Source organism: Poromitra crassiceps (assembly GCF_964638095.1).
Source record: "Poromitra crassiceps genome assembly, chromosome: 26".
Lineage (NCBI taxonomy): Eukaryota > Metazoa > Chordata > Actinopteri > Beryciformes > Melamphaidae > Poromitra > Poromitra crassiceps.
Genome location: NC_139640.1, coordinates 8,967,108 through 8,981,588, shown reverse-complemented (window position 1 = coordinate 8,981,588; position 14,481 = coordinate 8,967,108). Strand labels below are relative to the sequence as shown.

The window sequence follows — 14,481 nt, the reverse complement described above, 5'->3', positions numbered from 1 at the left end:
GGGCCGGTCCGAGGCCTGAGCCTGACGTAGTGAGCCATGGACGAGAAGGGGCAGAAGGGGGAATTGTTCCGGGCGATGACGATGTGCCGATGAGGGCCAGCGGCCCGTTTGCTGGAGGGAGGCGGAGGGCACTCCTTGCTCGGCGGCCGAGGTGGTCGCTCCGATCCTGAAGGAGTGGCTGGAGTAGTCCTTCGTCGGGGGTTGCATTGCTGGAGCGTCTGCTTGAGGTGCAGGGTGAACCGGGATCTTGTCGTGTGGTGACAGGGTGCGATGAGGAGCAGGGGAGCCGAGGGGCCGGTCCGAGGCCTGAGCTTGACGTAGTGAGCCATGAACGAGAAAGGGCAGAAGGGGGCTAGTGCCTTCCTGTATGCTATTGTGTGCTGGGGCAGCGGGGCTCTCTGGCTGCGGTGTCAGAGAAGAGAACGTTGTCCAGGCTACGCTCCATCGTGAACGATGACTCGCGCCCACTCCACAGCGTGCTAGTCGAACGCAGGAGTACGTTCAGTGAGAGACTGATTCCACCTAGATGCAGTACGGAGAGGCACAGGAAATCATTCCTGCCTGTGGCCATTAGTCTATTTAATGCCTCTCTTACAGAGCACCTCGGAGACGCTCAGTCTCCCTGAGACTGAGCCAGCCGATAGGTTAACTGTGCCTGGCTGAGCCACGTGTGGCGTATAGGGCAAGCCGACTTAATATAGTCCAGGGTGCAATAATGATAATTGACATGGAATGTATACTTACCTGACGTGTTTTGTATTTTGCTACTTAGACATTCCACTTATTTTTGCTTCTAGCGCATTTACTAGTTATTCTATGCTATGTTGTGTTTTTTTTTTTTTTTTTTTTTTTTTTCTGCTTATTGCTTAATATTGCATTTGCGTTGCATTTACTACTGTTTATTTTATTTTAAGCTATGTGTGTACTGTGAGCAAGCTACTGTAACCTGTCCCGATTTCCCCTCGGGGATCATTAAGTCATTCTGATTCTGCTTCTGAAGAAATGCCAGAGGCATTTTACTTTGAAATTCGTTAAGAACAGGAGGTGGTGTATTAAGACCGGGTAGCTTAACACGGAAAGACGTCAGCATTCCCTGGGCCGTCTGGCTTCGGTCCGAAGTTATGCAGTAACACTCATTCTAGCTGATGCTCAGACAAGCTCCGTGGGCCAGCGGTGTTAGAATGGCCCCTTGCGTGGTTATTATTATTATTGTTGTAATTATTATTATTATAATTATTATTATTATTGTGACTCCCGCTGGCCATTTGCCAGAAGCGATTTCCGCTTAGGCGTCGGAGATAGGCAGGCTGAGATGCCCGCTGGGTAGAGTAGTCAGATCACAGGCCAAATAACTTGTCAGTCAGCTTCGCTTTATTTAGTCAAAGCCCGAGGGTTGATCTGACACCTATATTCCTTTGTGGTGTTGGATACACTGTAATCAGGGATCTTGCTTTATCAGTGTCATTTATTGTATTTATTGTTTTGTATTGTTTTTTTGGATGTGTACAGAGTACAGCTTGTTTGCAGTATTCATGCCTTAAATTGCCCTTTGCGGGACTGGACTGGTAGATTGCCCGTTTAAATGCTGAAGTACTGATACTTTCCTCATGGGTCCTTTCGCGTCCACGGGTGACTGGTCCTCCGGGGTATGCTCGGTGTGCTGTGGTCGTCAACCCCGTCCTTGGTAGAGCAGGTAGCTCTTGAGAGAGGCGGGCAGGGGCAGTCCGTGGATTCCGCTCAAGCGGTCCCTTCCTAGAGCCGCCCGCACGGAGTGCCTGCACAGGTCCATCAGAGGGAGGGGATCCGGATCGAGTCCGTTTATGTACCGGATTCGTATTTCGCAGTGTCCCCACACGGCGCTCACTGCGGGGTACACCTTCCTGCCCTTAAGTCCTCCGAACGCCACCCCTAGGTCATGTCCGTCCACTATGAAACCTAACGTCCCCTCGTCCATGTCCAGACGACTAACAGAGCGAGTCTGGTATTATGAAGGTGTCGTCGGGCTCCAGGAAGGGGGGTGATAGTGGAGTTGTTTTTTAAGATTGTTGTTCAAATAAACCCCCTCAGATCGGCTAAAGTTAAGAAATTATCATTGTCATCATCACAGAAGCTTCCTAATTTAATTTATCAGTCACCATCAGTCACGTGGGGTCACTGGGGACCCAGAGGTAGAAAATAAACAAACTCAGCTGCGTGTAACAGCAAAGATAATTGAGAATGAGAAGGCAAGAGTATATAGTGCCTTTTTGAAAACAGCGCTGCGGCCATTTTGGCCTGAAATACGGCTCCTTGCTGGGGCAGAAGCTTAGTCTCCAAAATGGCGGATTGGCTGTGTGCTGTCGCATCTTTACGATAAAAAGTCTCTGGTTACTGTGAACCTCCGTTTCACAAACACCACGACAAGGAGAGAGACAGCTACTTTTCACACTCTGTTTTGGATTAAGAGGATGTCCTGAAGTGTGACGGTGGATTAAAGACTTGATGAAAAACGTCATGTGATCTGGTGGATTATAGTCTTCGTGACAGAAAGAACAGGACACCCGATGGGTTAACGTTACATGGATGCTAGTTTTACTGCCGAGTGCGACTTTCTGCTTGACTGCATGTAACGTTAAACTTTTATCGTCCATGAATTCCTGGGAGTGCTTATTCTTTTCGTGAATGGATTATTTTACGTCACTGGATTTGGAAGGGAAAGCAAATTGCACTACATTTCAGCTGTTGCCGCCGGAATGAACCGTTCGCCCCATGGACCTTTCGGTCTGCCCAGAGTGCCCGAGATGCCACGGCGCTCCGGCTTCAGCGCTTCTCCAAGCCGGTTCCCGTCAATCACCGTGAATCTGCCCGGCGGCCTGGAGGTCAGTGCGACCAGGAAGTACGTGGCGTCTCGCGGCGGCCCTGCGGCCTGCATTTCCCCAGCGGCTCCCGGCTCTCGGGGCGGCTGCCTCTACTGGTCTTCGCCCGCGGCCTCTCGCACGTCCGCGCCGATCGGCCTCTCCCTCCGGCACGCTCGCACGCGTTCTTGGGCGTCCGCGGCGCGGCGCTTCGTCTTCTGCTCTCCTACCGGGGCCGTCGCAGTGGCGCGCGGGGGGCTATGCTGGCAGCCTGTGGTCCGGTCGCTTCGCCAACGTCTTCGTCAGACACCTCGGAAGGCAAGTACGCTCCGTGGCCGGTCCGGGACAGGGGACCGATGACTGAACTCGACATGCCAGGAATGGGAATATCCACGGGTAGAGAAGGCTTGTGGGTGCTGATTCGGTCTGCGGATCTGGTGCAAAACAACGCTTCGGAGGCCGGCTTCAAGGGAGATGGACTGCCGTGGGCTGCTGCTGCTATGATCGGCCAGAGAGAGAGAGGTGACGTAGAACCCTTGCTATATATATGAGGATTAACTGACGTCATGTTTGACGTCATAGCAGACGTCATACTAGGATTTTTGACCACGTTGAGATCGGATTACGCGTGAGTGGCCTTCTGCTTGAACTATGGTCTGGAGACCTCACGTGTAGTGAAGGGTAGTCTCGCTAGCCAGCCTCTCTTCCTTTCTGTCAGAGAGTCTGGCATCGCAGGTTTCCATTTTGGGATTGCGAAAAAAATGCTCTGTTTGGGTTAACCAATCAGCTTCGTCTTGGGCGGTGCTTAGCGTTAGTGCCCTTGGAAAATCGTTTCGGGGTGGAACTTGTGTCGGCGGAACATTTAGACGGGAGAGCTCACAGGCATAAAGATGGCGACCTCACCGAAAGAAGCTAACACTCCTCGCAAAATAATACAAGACGTATGTCGATTGTGTGATGGTAGTTTTCAAAGAAGAAAAGACAGACATCGCCTCATTAGCAGTTCGCACGAGCCGAAGCCTACATTTACTTTAGCGCTGGAGGGGCTCACTGCACCCGTTAAAACCACAGACGATTTATTAGCTGTATGTGGCTCTTGTAGAACGTTGTTAAATCGATATCACAGAAGCTCATGTGAGGTGGAACGGATCGGTGCTTTGGTCAAGTTTAATTGTATGTTTAATAAGGTACATGCTATTTGCACCTGTATGTCAAATACGTCGAATTTAAAATGTTTAAGCACGTCTAACGTATGCACATGACATGTGCACCCATGTGCAGTGAATATGCCACTGTCTCGGACTTGTCTTATCACTATATTGCCTATTGCTGCTCATTATTGCTTATCGTTGCCTATTGCCCATTGCCATGTTGCTTATTGTTGCACGCACATGCCTTATATTTGTACTATGTCGTAAACGGAGTCCACAGCACAAGAATTTCACACGTGATACTTGTACCATGGAGTGACAATAAAAATCTTGAATCTTGAATTGGTTCTATACCGATGTTTGGATCTGTAGCGATAACCAGTGTTAAGATTGCTGTTATGGCCAATATCTGATATTTGCTGATGTACATATGCTCAGCATAAAAACAAGTTTGTGTTGACCAAATATTATACGTCTTATAAAACACTGAATTAGAAATAGCAATGTCTTTATTTTTTAAAAATTAGGAAAAGCAAAGATAAGAGAAACAGCATTTTTCCCTCTCTAGGAAAACTACCAGCTTTTACAGGAGCCCACAAAAAAAGGCTTGAATGTGTGGAAACACGTTAAATGTAAATAATCACACAATGTACACACATCTATTACAATAACCAAAGATTTTTCTGTTTCTGTGTTGGCCAAATTTTGTACATCTTGTAAAACACATGTGAATTTTAAATAGTAATGTCTTTATTTCCTAAACATTGGCAGACCATAAAACTGAATTACAGCATTCCCCCCTCTATAGAATATATCAGTGTGATGTCACTGCCACCCAAAAATGTGTAACTCTGTGGTAGTTAACTAGTATGAGTTGTGCCAAACAAACGTCACACAAAAACTAAACGTCACATCGCATATATTTTGACATTCTGTGTGAGAGCAGAATTAGCTCAAGAGGATGATTTATAATTATGCATGTCGTGTTAAAGTTGTGTTGAAGTTGTGTGAACTGTCGCAGTTTCTAAAATGTAAACCGAGTCAGCCGGCTAGAGTGAGACACACAAGCCTCCCAAAGCTCAGGCTCCATAGGGTTCAATTGCTACCCAGTGATGCGGTTTGTTTACCAAAATGCTGCTCGACTGATCCCTCGTATATGAATAGAAGTAGCAGGCTTTACAGGACCTCAGACAATAAAAAAGAGAGGCTTGCTTGTGTTAACACTTCTCAACTGTGCTGTGTAAAAACTATTTACTAACAAAAAGTATGTGAAAACCGTGACTAGTCGTGGAGCACTGAGAAGCCTTTTATGTCATGTTTCCAAATACATCAAGACCACTCAAGCTGTCCTCCTCCTCAAAGTGTTCCTCCTCTGTATCTCCGAACACCTGTGACACAATGTTCAATATCGCCTGTGCCTCAGCAACCTTAAAAACTTGCACATTGCAAAATACATCCACCAATGTGAAAAGTCTGCTGCTTGACTCAAGCACTTCTTTGACAATATGTGCTCCTGTGTGGCTTTCAGCTTGTTGAGTGGAATAAACAGAGACTGCTCCAAAAACACCTTGCTGCGGCATGTCATGTGTTATGCTCTCTAAGCATTCCTGAAGAATGTTTCTCTGTTCATCTGTAACAGTTCTTTCTTTTACAAGCCCATCCCCTGCATGTTTCTCTAGTGGACTTGCACGTCCATCACAGGTATCGAGACAGTCACAATATAATGCACAGGAGCTACAACATGCATGTTTGGGTTCAAGAGGCTTTGTTTTCTCACCATCAAACAGCTGCAGCAGTTTGACTCTCATGCACCGTTTTCTTTCAGAGACATACTGGAGCATTTCATCCGATAAGCCTTGTAGCTGTCTGCCGTGGTATAAGATAACTGAATGTGCCTGACACCCATCTCGCCCTGCCCTCCCAAAGGCTTGCATGTAGGCCTCAATGTTTCTTGGGGGCCCATAGTTGACAACATGGTTGACACCCTTAAAATCAACACCCATTCCGAGTGCTGTAGTCGCAATTACAACTCTGAGAACAGAAAATGGGTCTTTGAGCGAGTTCAGTATATGCAGTTTGACGTCTTCTGGTGTCTCTGAATGATACATGTCCACCAGTCTATTTGCTGAAACATCTTTGGCACCTACTGGATAACATGCATGCTTCCCCAATGTAAGTTTGAAAACATCAGAGTACAACAGTGAGCACTCTGCTATACTCTTGCAGTATATTACCACCTTTTCTGTTGTGGGCCCCTGGCTTTCCAGCTCCCTGCAAAGCCAGGCAAAAGTGTTGGCTGGATCAGAGGAGACTTTTTTGGTAGCAAGTCTGATGTTGTCCCTGCTCGGGCTTTTAACAAGCTCTAAACATTGTTGCATTCCAAGATTTTTCCTCAGCTTCTGTCTCATGGCTTTGGAGGCTGTTGCAGTTATTGCCAGGAGGGGCACAGAAGTGGGCAAAAGGGATCTCAGTTCACCAATTTTTCCACACCACTCTCTGAAAGGAGCCTCACTCCCCTGTCCTTCTCCCCTGTAAATACAAAGACAGAGTGATTAACCAAATGGAGAAATAACATTGATGCAGTGGTTAAGTACGTCTGCCTTGAATGGGTTCTAAAGTAGATGATACTGAATCGGAAGTTTAGGTTTTGCAATTTAGTGTTAAGTAGCTACTACAAATTGTACACAGTATTTTTTTTTAACAAGATTGTGCTTTGGCAATGTTTATGGATGAAATGATAATTGCTGGCTACATTTTAGTGATTGTGATCATTGACTTAGCTAGTGTAAGTTGCACACAACACATTATCTATATAAATGTACTGCATAGATGGTTAATCGTAATTGTTTTTACCAGTGGATCGCCGTATGTACTTCGTCCACAGCTATCCCCACCAATCGCTCACGAAACGTCGTCGTTTGCAGGATCGCTCTCCATTTATCTTGTCCAACGAATGTCTCAGCTGATCCGTATACAATGGAGTACTCGCCAGCAGCTATTTTCTCGTCCAAGTCTGGATCTTGCCCGGCGTAGGCTGCAGAAACCCCCCTTGAAAGCAGGGTTTTGACCTGGTCCTCCATTATCGCGATCAAGGGAGAGACTACCAAAACCATCGGATTTTCACGCCATCTCTCTGGGTTTATCCGTGCTAGTTCACCGTAGACGATAGGCCATGCCTGGAAGATGAAACTTTTTCCATAACCAGTGGGTAAACATGCAAGAACGTCACTGTTAGACAGCAAATGTTCTAAACATATTCTCTGGATATCTTTACAACCATCCACCGAAAGTGCCGAGCAGGCCTTCTTTATTGCACAATCCATATCTTCTTCAAAACTTGCCATTTTCAGCGTGTAGCAACGAGTTAGCCCATAGATTTCTGCCGTTAGCTTTCTACGCTAGCTAGTTAGCGTTGTTCGGCAGCCGGGAGCATTTACAGCGACACACAGCGGAAGCCGCTCTGATTGACATATGGTCGGAGCCAATGACAGAGCGTGACAGAGCTTGCAAGCGGGGGAGCGGATATCCTGGATTGCGGGGCGGGCTGATCCCCGTGCCTGTTTCCGCGACGCCAGACTCTCTGACAGAAAGGAAGAGAGGCTGGCTAGCGAGACTAAGTGAAGGGTAAACGCAAGTAAATGCAGTTTACCTACCCAGGGCCGTAACCAGGGTTCTGAAATAGGGGAGGTCCAGCAAGTGGAGGCGGATTCGGTGGCGCCCACAAGGGCGCCGCCGAAAAATTTTTGAGTTTTTTTCCCCCCCTTTTTTAGCCATATTTAGAGTAATATATCATTTTAAATCAACATTAGGATTATACTGTTGTGATGTCATTATTCAGTATATTCTCTTTCATGTCACCACCTGCTCAGCTCTCCTGTCAACATAATTGTAACTAACAAACACAAACTGTTTTAGCCAAATTCATATCAAAATGACACCTACAGGTACACAACCCAAGCCGTACACAACACACAGTCATCATCGATAATAAAAAAAACATACAGAGGGACATTTATTTATTCCTGATAGGAACGATTGAAAAATAAAATAAAATATATTATGTTGTTTTTAACTTTACACCACCTCTTTTTGTTACTTATTGGGTCATGAAACTGAAACCATGCATATAGCCACCTGCATACCTGACTTCGGGAGCTTGGCAATTGGCATCATGCATGATTAGCCAGTAGCATCCCAACATGTCACACAGGTAACATTACTTAAGAGACAGACTAGACACTTACTTTCTTGGTTGTTGCTAAAAAATCTGTCAGTGTCACTCACTGTCTGTCGTTCACTCGCTCACTGTCTCGCAGCTCGCTCACCTTCAATTATCTCGCCAGGCAGACAGACAGTCATCACTCACCACCATGCTGCTGCTCTCTCGGAATCAAGTTACCGCGGACGCGGCGTCAGATGACTTCCTGCCTGACCTGCCTTTCGTTTCAAAATAAAAGCGATCCTGTGTTTTTCATGCTTTTCCATGCAGATTGTTTTATTAACTCATTAAGTGCCATAGACGACCTAACTCGTCTTACATAATCCAGCGCTTAAGTGCCAAGGACGAGCTAACTCGTCTTACATAAACATTTTTTTTTTTTGACGGTGGGACATCAATCAACCCCTTTTACATCTTCGAGATAACTATTTGGAGCAAGAGCATGTGTGTAATCTATTTTACCGACCACTAAGTGGCGACAGAGACCGAGAGAAGTCACAGCCACGGGACCCAAAAGCCACAAAAGCAGCCGCCTCCCGCGGAAATGGCTTGGCGATTTTACAGTCAGAAGCCCGGACACACACACACAGAACGGACAGAGATCCCTTCCCCCCAGAGCCGCGCAGCAACGCGCGAACACACACACACACACACACACACACACACACACACACACACACACACACACACACACACACACACACACACCGCGGGAGCAAGCCATTCAAGGAAATGGCGACGCGATTTTACAGTAATCCATTTCAGACTCGTCTTGCCCGACAGGCAGACAGGCAGGCAGGCAGCAGCAACGCGCTTCTGACACGCCCGCTGTTAGAGCCAGGAGGAAGGAGGAGAAGACACACGGAGGGAGGAGTTTGAATGAGAGGGGTGTTTCCTGTTGTTATGGAGGAAATTACTGTTCAAAACTATTGTTTAGAATGTCTGACGGTCTTACTGATGCCAAAAATGAATGGTTAAAGTGACTGTTTCACAAAAAGCCATTTATCTCTGAATAAATTTCCAGACGCTGAAACCATGCTGTACTCAACGGCTAATATCTACATAACTACTAACTCTGCAAACTAACTCTTTTAGACAGAGAAAGCACACATTCTATTAGTTATTTTTAGATGATTGGTGTTCATGAATTCTTAACAGAAAAGAATCCTCGGCTGTTATAAAATGAGCCAGAATCGTCAAAAACACCCCTGGCACAACTTACCTACAGGAATGAAAACATGGCTGGCATTCAATGTGTTAAAAAAAAAAAAAAAAAAAAAAATCTGAAATATTAGGGGAGGTCCGGACCTCCCCGTCCTCATAGCTAGTTACGGCCATGTACCTACCTCTTTGAAATGAGGCAGATAGTTGACTCACCTATTTTCAGATCAACTGTATAAATCATTGAGGGCAAACAAGGTGGGTAAACTACTCGCCTTGGATAGTTTACCCACCTCTGTATTTACAACTACACCCCTGCTTGTCACTACTTTCTTGACACTATCGCAAATTCAGAATTATATGATAAGACGCTTGCAGTTTGCAAAACCAATTCTCTTTGACAGGATTGTTTTGATGCAGCAGCCATGTAGCATTGTGGAACTAAAGGTCTAAATGACATCAGACATGTTTTTGCCTTGCACATGACTGTACGATGCATTACTGATATACTCACAATGTAAGGGCAAGCTATTAATAATTTATTCTTCAAAAATTCACAGGTTATTTAAACCACAGAGCAACCACTCCAGCCCCCACCACAGCTGCTGCCACCACAGCTGCTGCGACCACAGCTGCTGCAACTACAGCTGCTGCCACTACAGTAGCACTCACTGCCGTACGGGTCACTTTCTCATCTGATGAGACATTTACAAGTGACTTGCTGACTTCAACATCTTCAGCTTTTGTAACTCGTGCCACACTGATAAAGACAGAGGTAAGTCTCCCACTTAAAATGAAGCCTGTGGTAGTATCTATTGCATTCTGATATCACAAGAGACCAGACAATATACATTGCTGCATCCTAATCTTTTTTTTTTTTTTTACAAAAATGTCTTAAAATATCTAATAACTATGTCATATTCTATAATAAGCCTTCCTTTGGGGGCAGATGTTGAGAAACTGATCACATCACATCTTCCAACAATAATTTTGTCTGTTAAAACACATTTACATGTATTTGGGATTTTCTAAATGGTGGAAATTCAAGAAAATTACAGTACGTGGCCGTATACATTTTCAAATCAAATTTCAATCTAGTTTACAATAGCATTAACCCTCTCCATTCAGTTTGGGCTATATTGTCACTCACTGGCAAAAACTGTCTAGGGTAATTCCACTTTTAACGATTAGGTAGTCGTGCATTTCCCCTTTTGTCATTTTAGTGGGGTAGTAAATATAATAAATAAAATGATGAAAATAAGGAAATTAAATGGTGTAATTAAATAATGTGAAGTAACATAATAAATAGTTGAAATATTAATAGGATAATTAAAAAGACTAAGGAAATAAATAAATATAAATATAAATAAATATGCTTACAATCTGATTTTATTCCTGCAGCTTGAGCCTTTTTACAACGCAGAGTTCTCCTCCTCCTTCAGCTCCATCACAGTGACGTCATTCAGGTAATTTGTTTATGTTCAGCTTTTCTAGAATGAAAGAATGACCAGAAAGTCACGATGATTGGAACAATTCTTTTCTCTGTAATTCCATTTGCAGTAATGGATCAATCGTCAATAACATGGATGTTACTTTCACGGCCTCATCTGTTCCCTGCTACCCGGATTGGAAATGTTTTGATCAATGCAGCTCCGAAAATTACAGCCTTCAACATTAACCCCAACTCTGTTTCTGTGAATGGCACAGGTACAATATTGAGTAATACTGTACTTGGATCAAAAAGTGCAAAAACTTTCCACACTTTTTTAAATACATGTTTCTTTTTCTTCTCTATTCCTTTACAGTGATTTCAAGTGGAGTAAGCCATGAGATCAGTCTCCTCACTGCATTCTTCTTGGTGGCGTTGTCATGGCTACTCTCAAACCAGCAATAAGTGTCAGCGGAGACATGTCAAAGGACTATGGCCACCGTCACTGGAATGAGAAATTAATACGAGATTTGTGAGAGTAAGGTCTCAAGCAGTAAGCGTCGGAATAACCTCCAGATATTAAATTCCAAATTGTAATGTAAGACATTGAGTACAATGGGGCAGGCAAATTTAGAGGATGCCTCCTGGTTGCATTTCAGTCACTATCCAACTATGCAAATGACAGCATACATATACACCTTGGAACGCCAGTTGGAAACCACTGAACACACGGTCCAATGAAAAGAAAATAATATGGCAATACTACAAATAAAAACACAATGATTTAAATCATGGATAGTCCATCCAAAATAATTGCACTATGTACATGTACAATTTGCCTCATTGAATGCCATGTGATATAGCAATATTTTAATAATAAATTAATAACTTTAGAATTGTTGACTTTAAAGGTCAATTTATGTGTAGAAAACTATATGAATGAAGTAAATACAATATCTGTGTTCCCACTTCAACAATAACTATCAAAACATCCAAAATGATCATATTAAAGTTGTAAGAAAGGGCTGGCTCCCTGCAGTGACGCTTTGTTGTTGAGGAACTGATCACAGATATTGCTGCATGCAGGGTGAATGCTTCAGCAACAATGTATCCTTATATTCTATGGTTTATTTATCTTATAGTTATCATGGTCCAGTGACTTTTTGTGTAAGCCTAGACCACATTTGTCTATCAAATGGTTAAACAATGTCCATAACAATGAACAATGTCCTGTATGATTATCCAGTAAATTTTATTATTTACACATCTATTTATACTGTTATACATAAGTGTATTCTGTGAGCTTACAGTATAACATTTGTACAGCCTACTTTATGTAAAAAAGAAGAAGAGTATATCTTTATGATGAGCAGAATAAAATTTATTTAAAACAGTCTGTCTAACTATGTGACTTTGGGGAGTGTGTGTGTGGGGGGGGGGGGGGACTCGGACAAGCACACTGGATTGTCAAATAGTCAAACTGAAACTTCCGCCAGGTTATGTTTTTAGCAGTGGGCAACAGAATTGGGGAATGTATGAGGCCCGTCCTGGAATTCCATTAATTCGAAAGTCCGCAGGGGGGCGCACGTCAGGTCCGGAAGTGACGACACGTACATTGGCTCCAATTTAAAAATGAGCCGACTTCTCTCTTGTTCTGTGTCTTAAATAAACATTTTCCGAATGGGCTTATGGTCTGAATAAACAATTTCAAGTCTTTTTCATGCTCTCCTGGGCTCCGTTTTCTAAATGATGGTCCCATTTCGAGTAAAAGAGCCGATAAAAATGATAACTTTGGGGGCGGGATTTTCCTTGATTGACACCAGCCACAGGAAACCAGATGATCCCAACCAGTTGCCAAGGCAGGCTAGCTAGCTAGCTAGCAACGTAGCCAGAGATTAAAAGTCAAATACCAGAAACAGCGTTACCTTTATGATATTTTAATGATGTTAGTAGACACACGTAACAGTATAGATCCCCGTTATGAGGTCTGTTGATCAAAAGAACACCTAACGCTATATCGTTATGTAATGTGACTTGTGACATGATCACCACATTTCAATAAATATAATGTTTTTGCACATTTGAATGCTGCTGGTCGTTTGTTTAATGCTGTATATATTGGACATTTAAAGCTGATACACAATTGTGGGTAACACTTTACAATACTGGTGCAAACATGTGCATGAATGCATGCTTAACTCATGATGAATTAAGCCATTAATTGATGCTTACCGCATCATCAACTAATGAAAGGTATGTTTGATGAACACACTGAGTCATATATGAATTACTATTAATTAAGTAGGCTATGCCTATATCATCATAGTTAATTCCTCATCAACACACTGTGTTCAATAATACCGTAATTCATGTGTTAATTACCACTATCGACATCCAGCTCCCTGCAACCGGAACTTTAGCGTTACCAGACCGCAATGCCGATAGCCCACAACCAGAACCAGCTGAGCGAGGCGGTGTGCAGCGTGTCATGGACCGGCTGGATCTAACCTCTCCCAGCCATTACCTCGTTCATCATGGGCATTCCTTCCTCTTCGAAGCTTGGTCCACAGAACATGTGGCCGGTGTTTTGTGCCTATCTTAACGGGTGTCTAAATGCACGACCCAGCAGGCCAGCCACCCCCTACACAGGCTAAGCCTCTCTCCCGGCCCGACACCCAGGGCAGCACCCCTACCACCACCCTAGCCTGGGTAAACCCAGCCCCCACGTGACCTGCTCTCAGACCTGTTGACTAGTGAGCAGGGTCTGTCTGAGAGCGGGTCACTGGGGGCTGGGTCTACCCATGCTACCACCACCCAACCCCTACCCCTCACCTTGCCTGGGTCCCACACCTCCGGCCGAGACCCCTTCAGAACCTCTTAGCCGGGTACGGCTATTTCAGCAGCTGTAGTAGCTATCATTCCGATGTTGCTGCTCTGATATAGGCTATGCGTGTAGTAGCCCACCTTGGTAGCTCCTACTAGCCCCGAACCAGACCAACTCCAACACATTCTCTGACGTTGTATCCACTGTGCATCTCCAACAGACATCAAACCCTGGATGTATGTCTTGTAGGCTCTATATGCCAAGAACCACATATATATGTATGAGTGCTGTGTTGTGCCTCACAAGTGCCTATATCATTATGTATGAATTATAGTTATGTGCCACAGATAGTAAAGTCACGACATACTTATGTATTAATTAATTGTTATGTGCCACAGATAGTAAAGTCACGACATACTTATGTATTAATTAATAGTTTTGTGCCACATATTGTAAAGTCACGACATAATGATATCCTCACAAATCATTAGCTAATGCAGACGCTGATCATGAAATCACTTTTATACAGTATAGCAACAATTCAAAATATATAGGTAATCAGTGAAGACCATCATTGGAGTTATAAAAGCACATTTATTTATCAAGTTTGTGACCATGTCCCCAAATTCTGCCCTGGAGCAAGGACTCGCTCTCCGGTGCCCCTTTTGTCTGTAGGCTACCAGCCTACAGACTGGCCAGGGAAACAGTCTGGCCTCTCCCCTCTCCTCCCCAGGGCCCGCGTTGCTCGATCTCTCCAGCGGGTCCACCAACAAACTTCCAGCTCTCGTTCTTTTTCACTTGTGTTGCTCTTCACTTCCCGAACCAACGTGACTGTAGCGACAGGTCTCCAGCATGGTCTCCAC

The 14,481-nt window shown here is 44.4% G+C and overlaps 2 protein-coding genes across 2 annotated transcripts in view; one reads left to right on the top strand and one right to left on the bottom strand.

The window, feature by feature from the left end:
* The window catches only part of LOC310798866 (uncharacterized protein), a 38,507-nt gene extending 26,350 nt beyond the window's left edge, over positions 1-12,157 (top strand). Inside the window, exons 21-24 of the mRNA XM_083661429.1 lie at positions 9,926-10,140; positions 10,767-10,831; positions 10,926-11,072; positions 11,171-12,157. Of these exons, the coding sequence (XP_083517555.1) occupies positions 9,926-10,140; positions 10,767-10,831; positions 10,926-11,043 (398 nt within the window). The 3' untranslated portion in view covers positions 11,044-11,072; positions 11,171-12,157. The remainder of the gene's footprint in view (positions 1-9,925; positions 10,141-10,766; positions 10,832-10,925; positions 11,073-11,170) is intronic.
* Positions 1-14,481, bottom strand: part of LOC310798829 (uncharacterized protein) — a 153,412-nt gene that overhangs the window by 61,772 nt on the left and 77,159 nt on the right. The gene's annotated exons all lie outside the window — the stretch shown is intronic.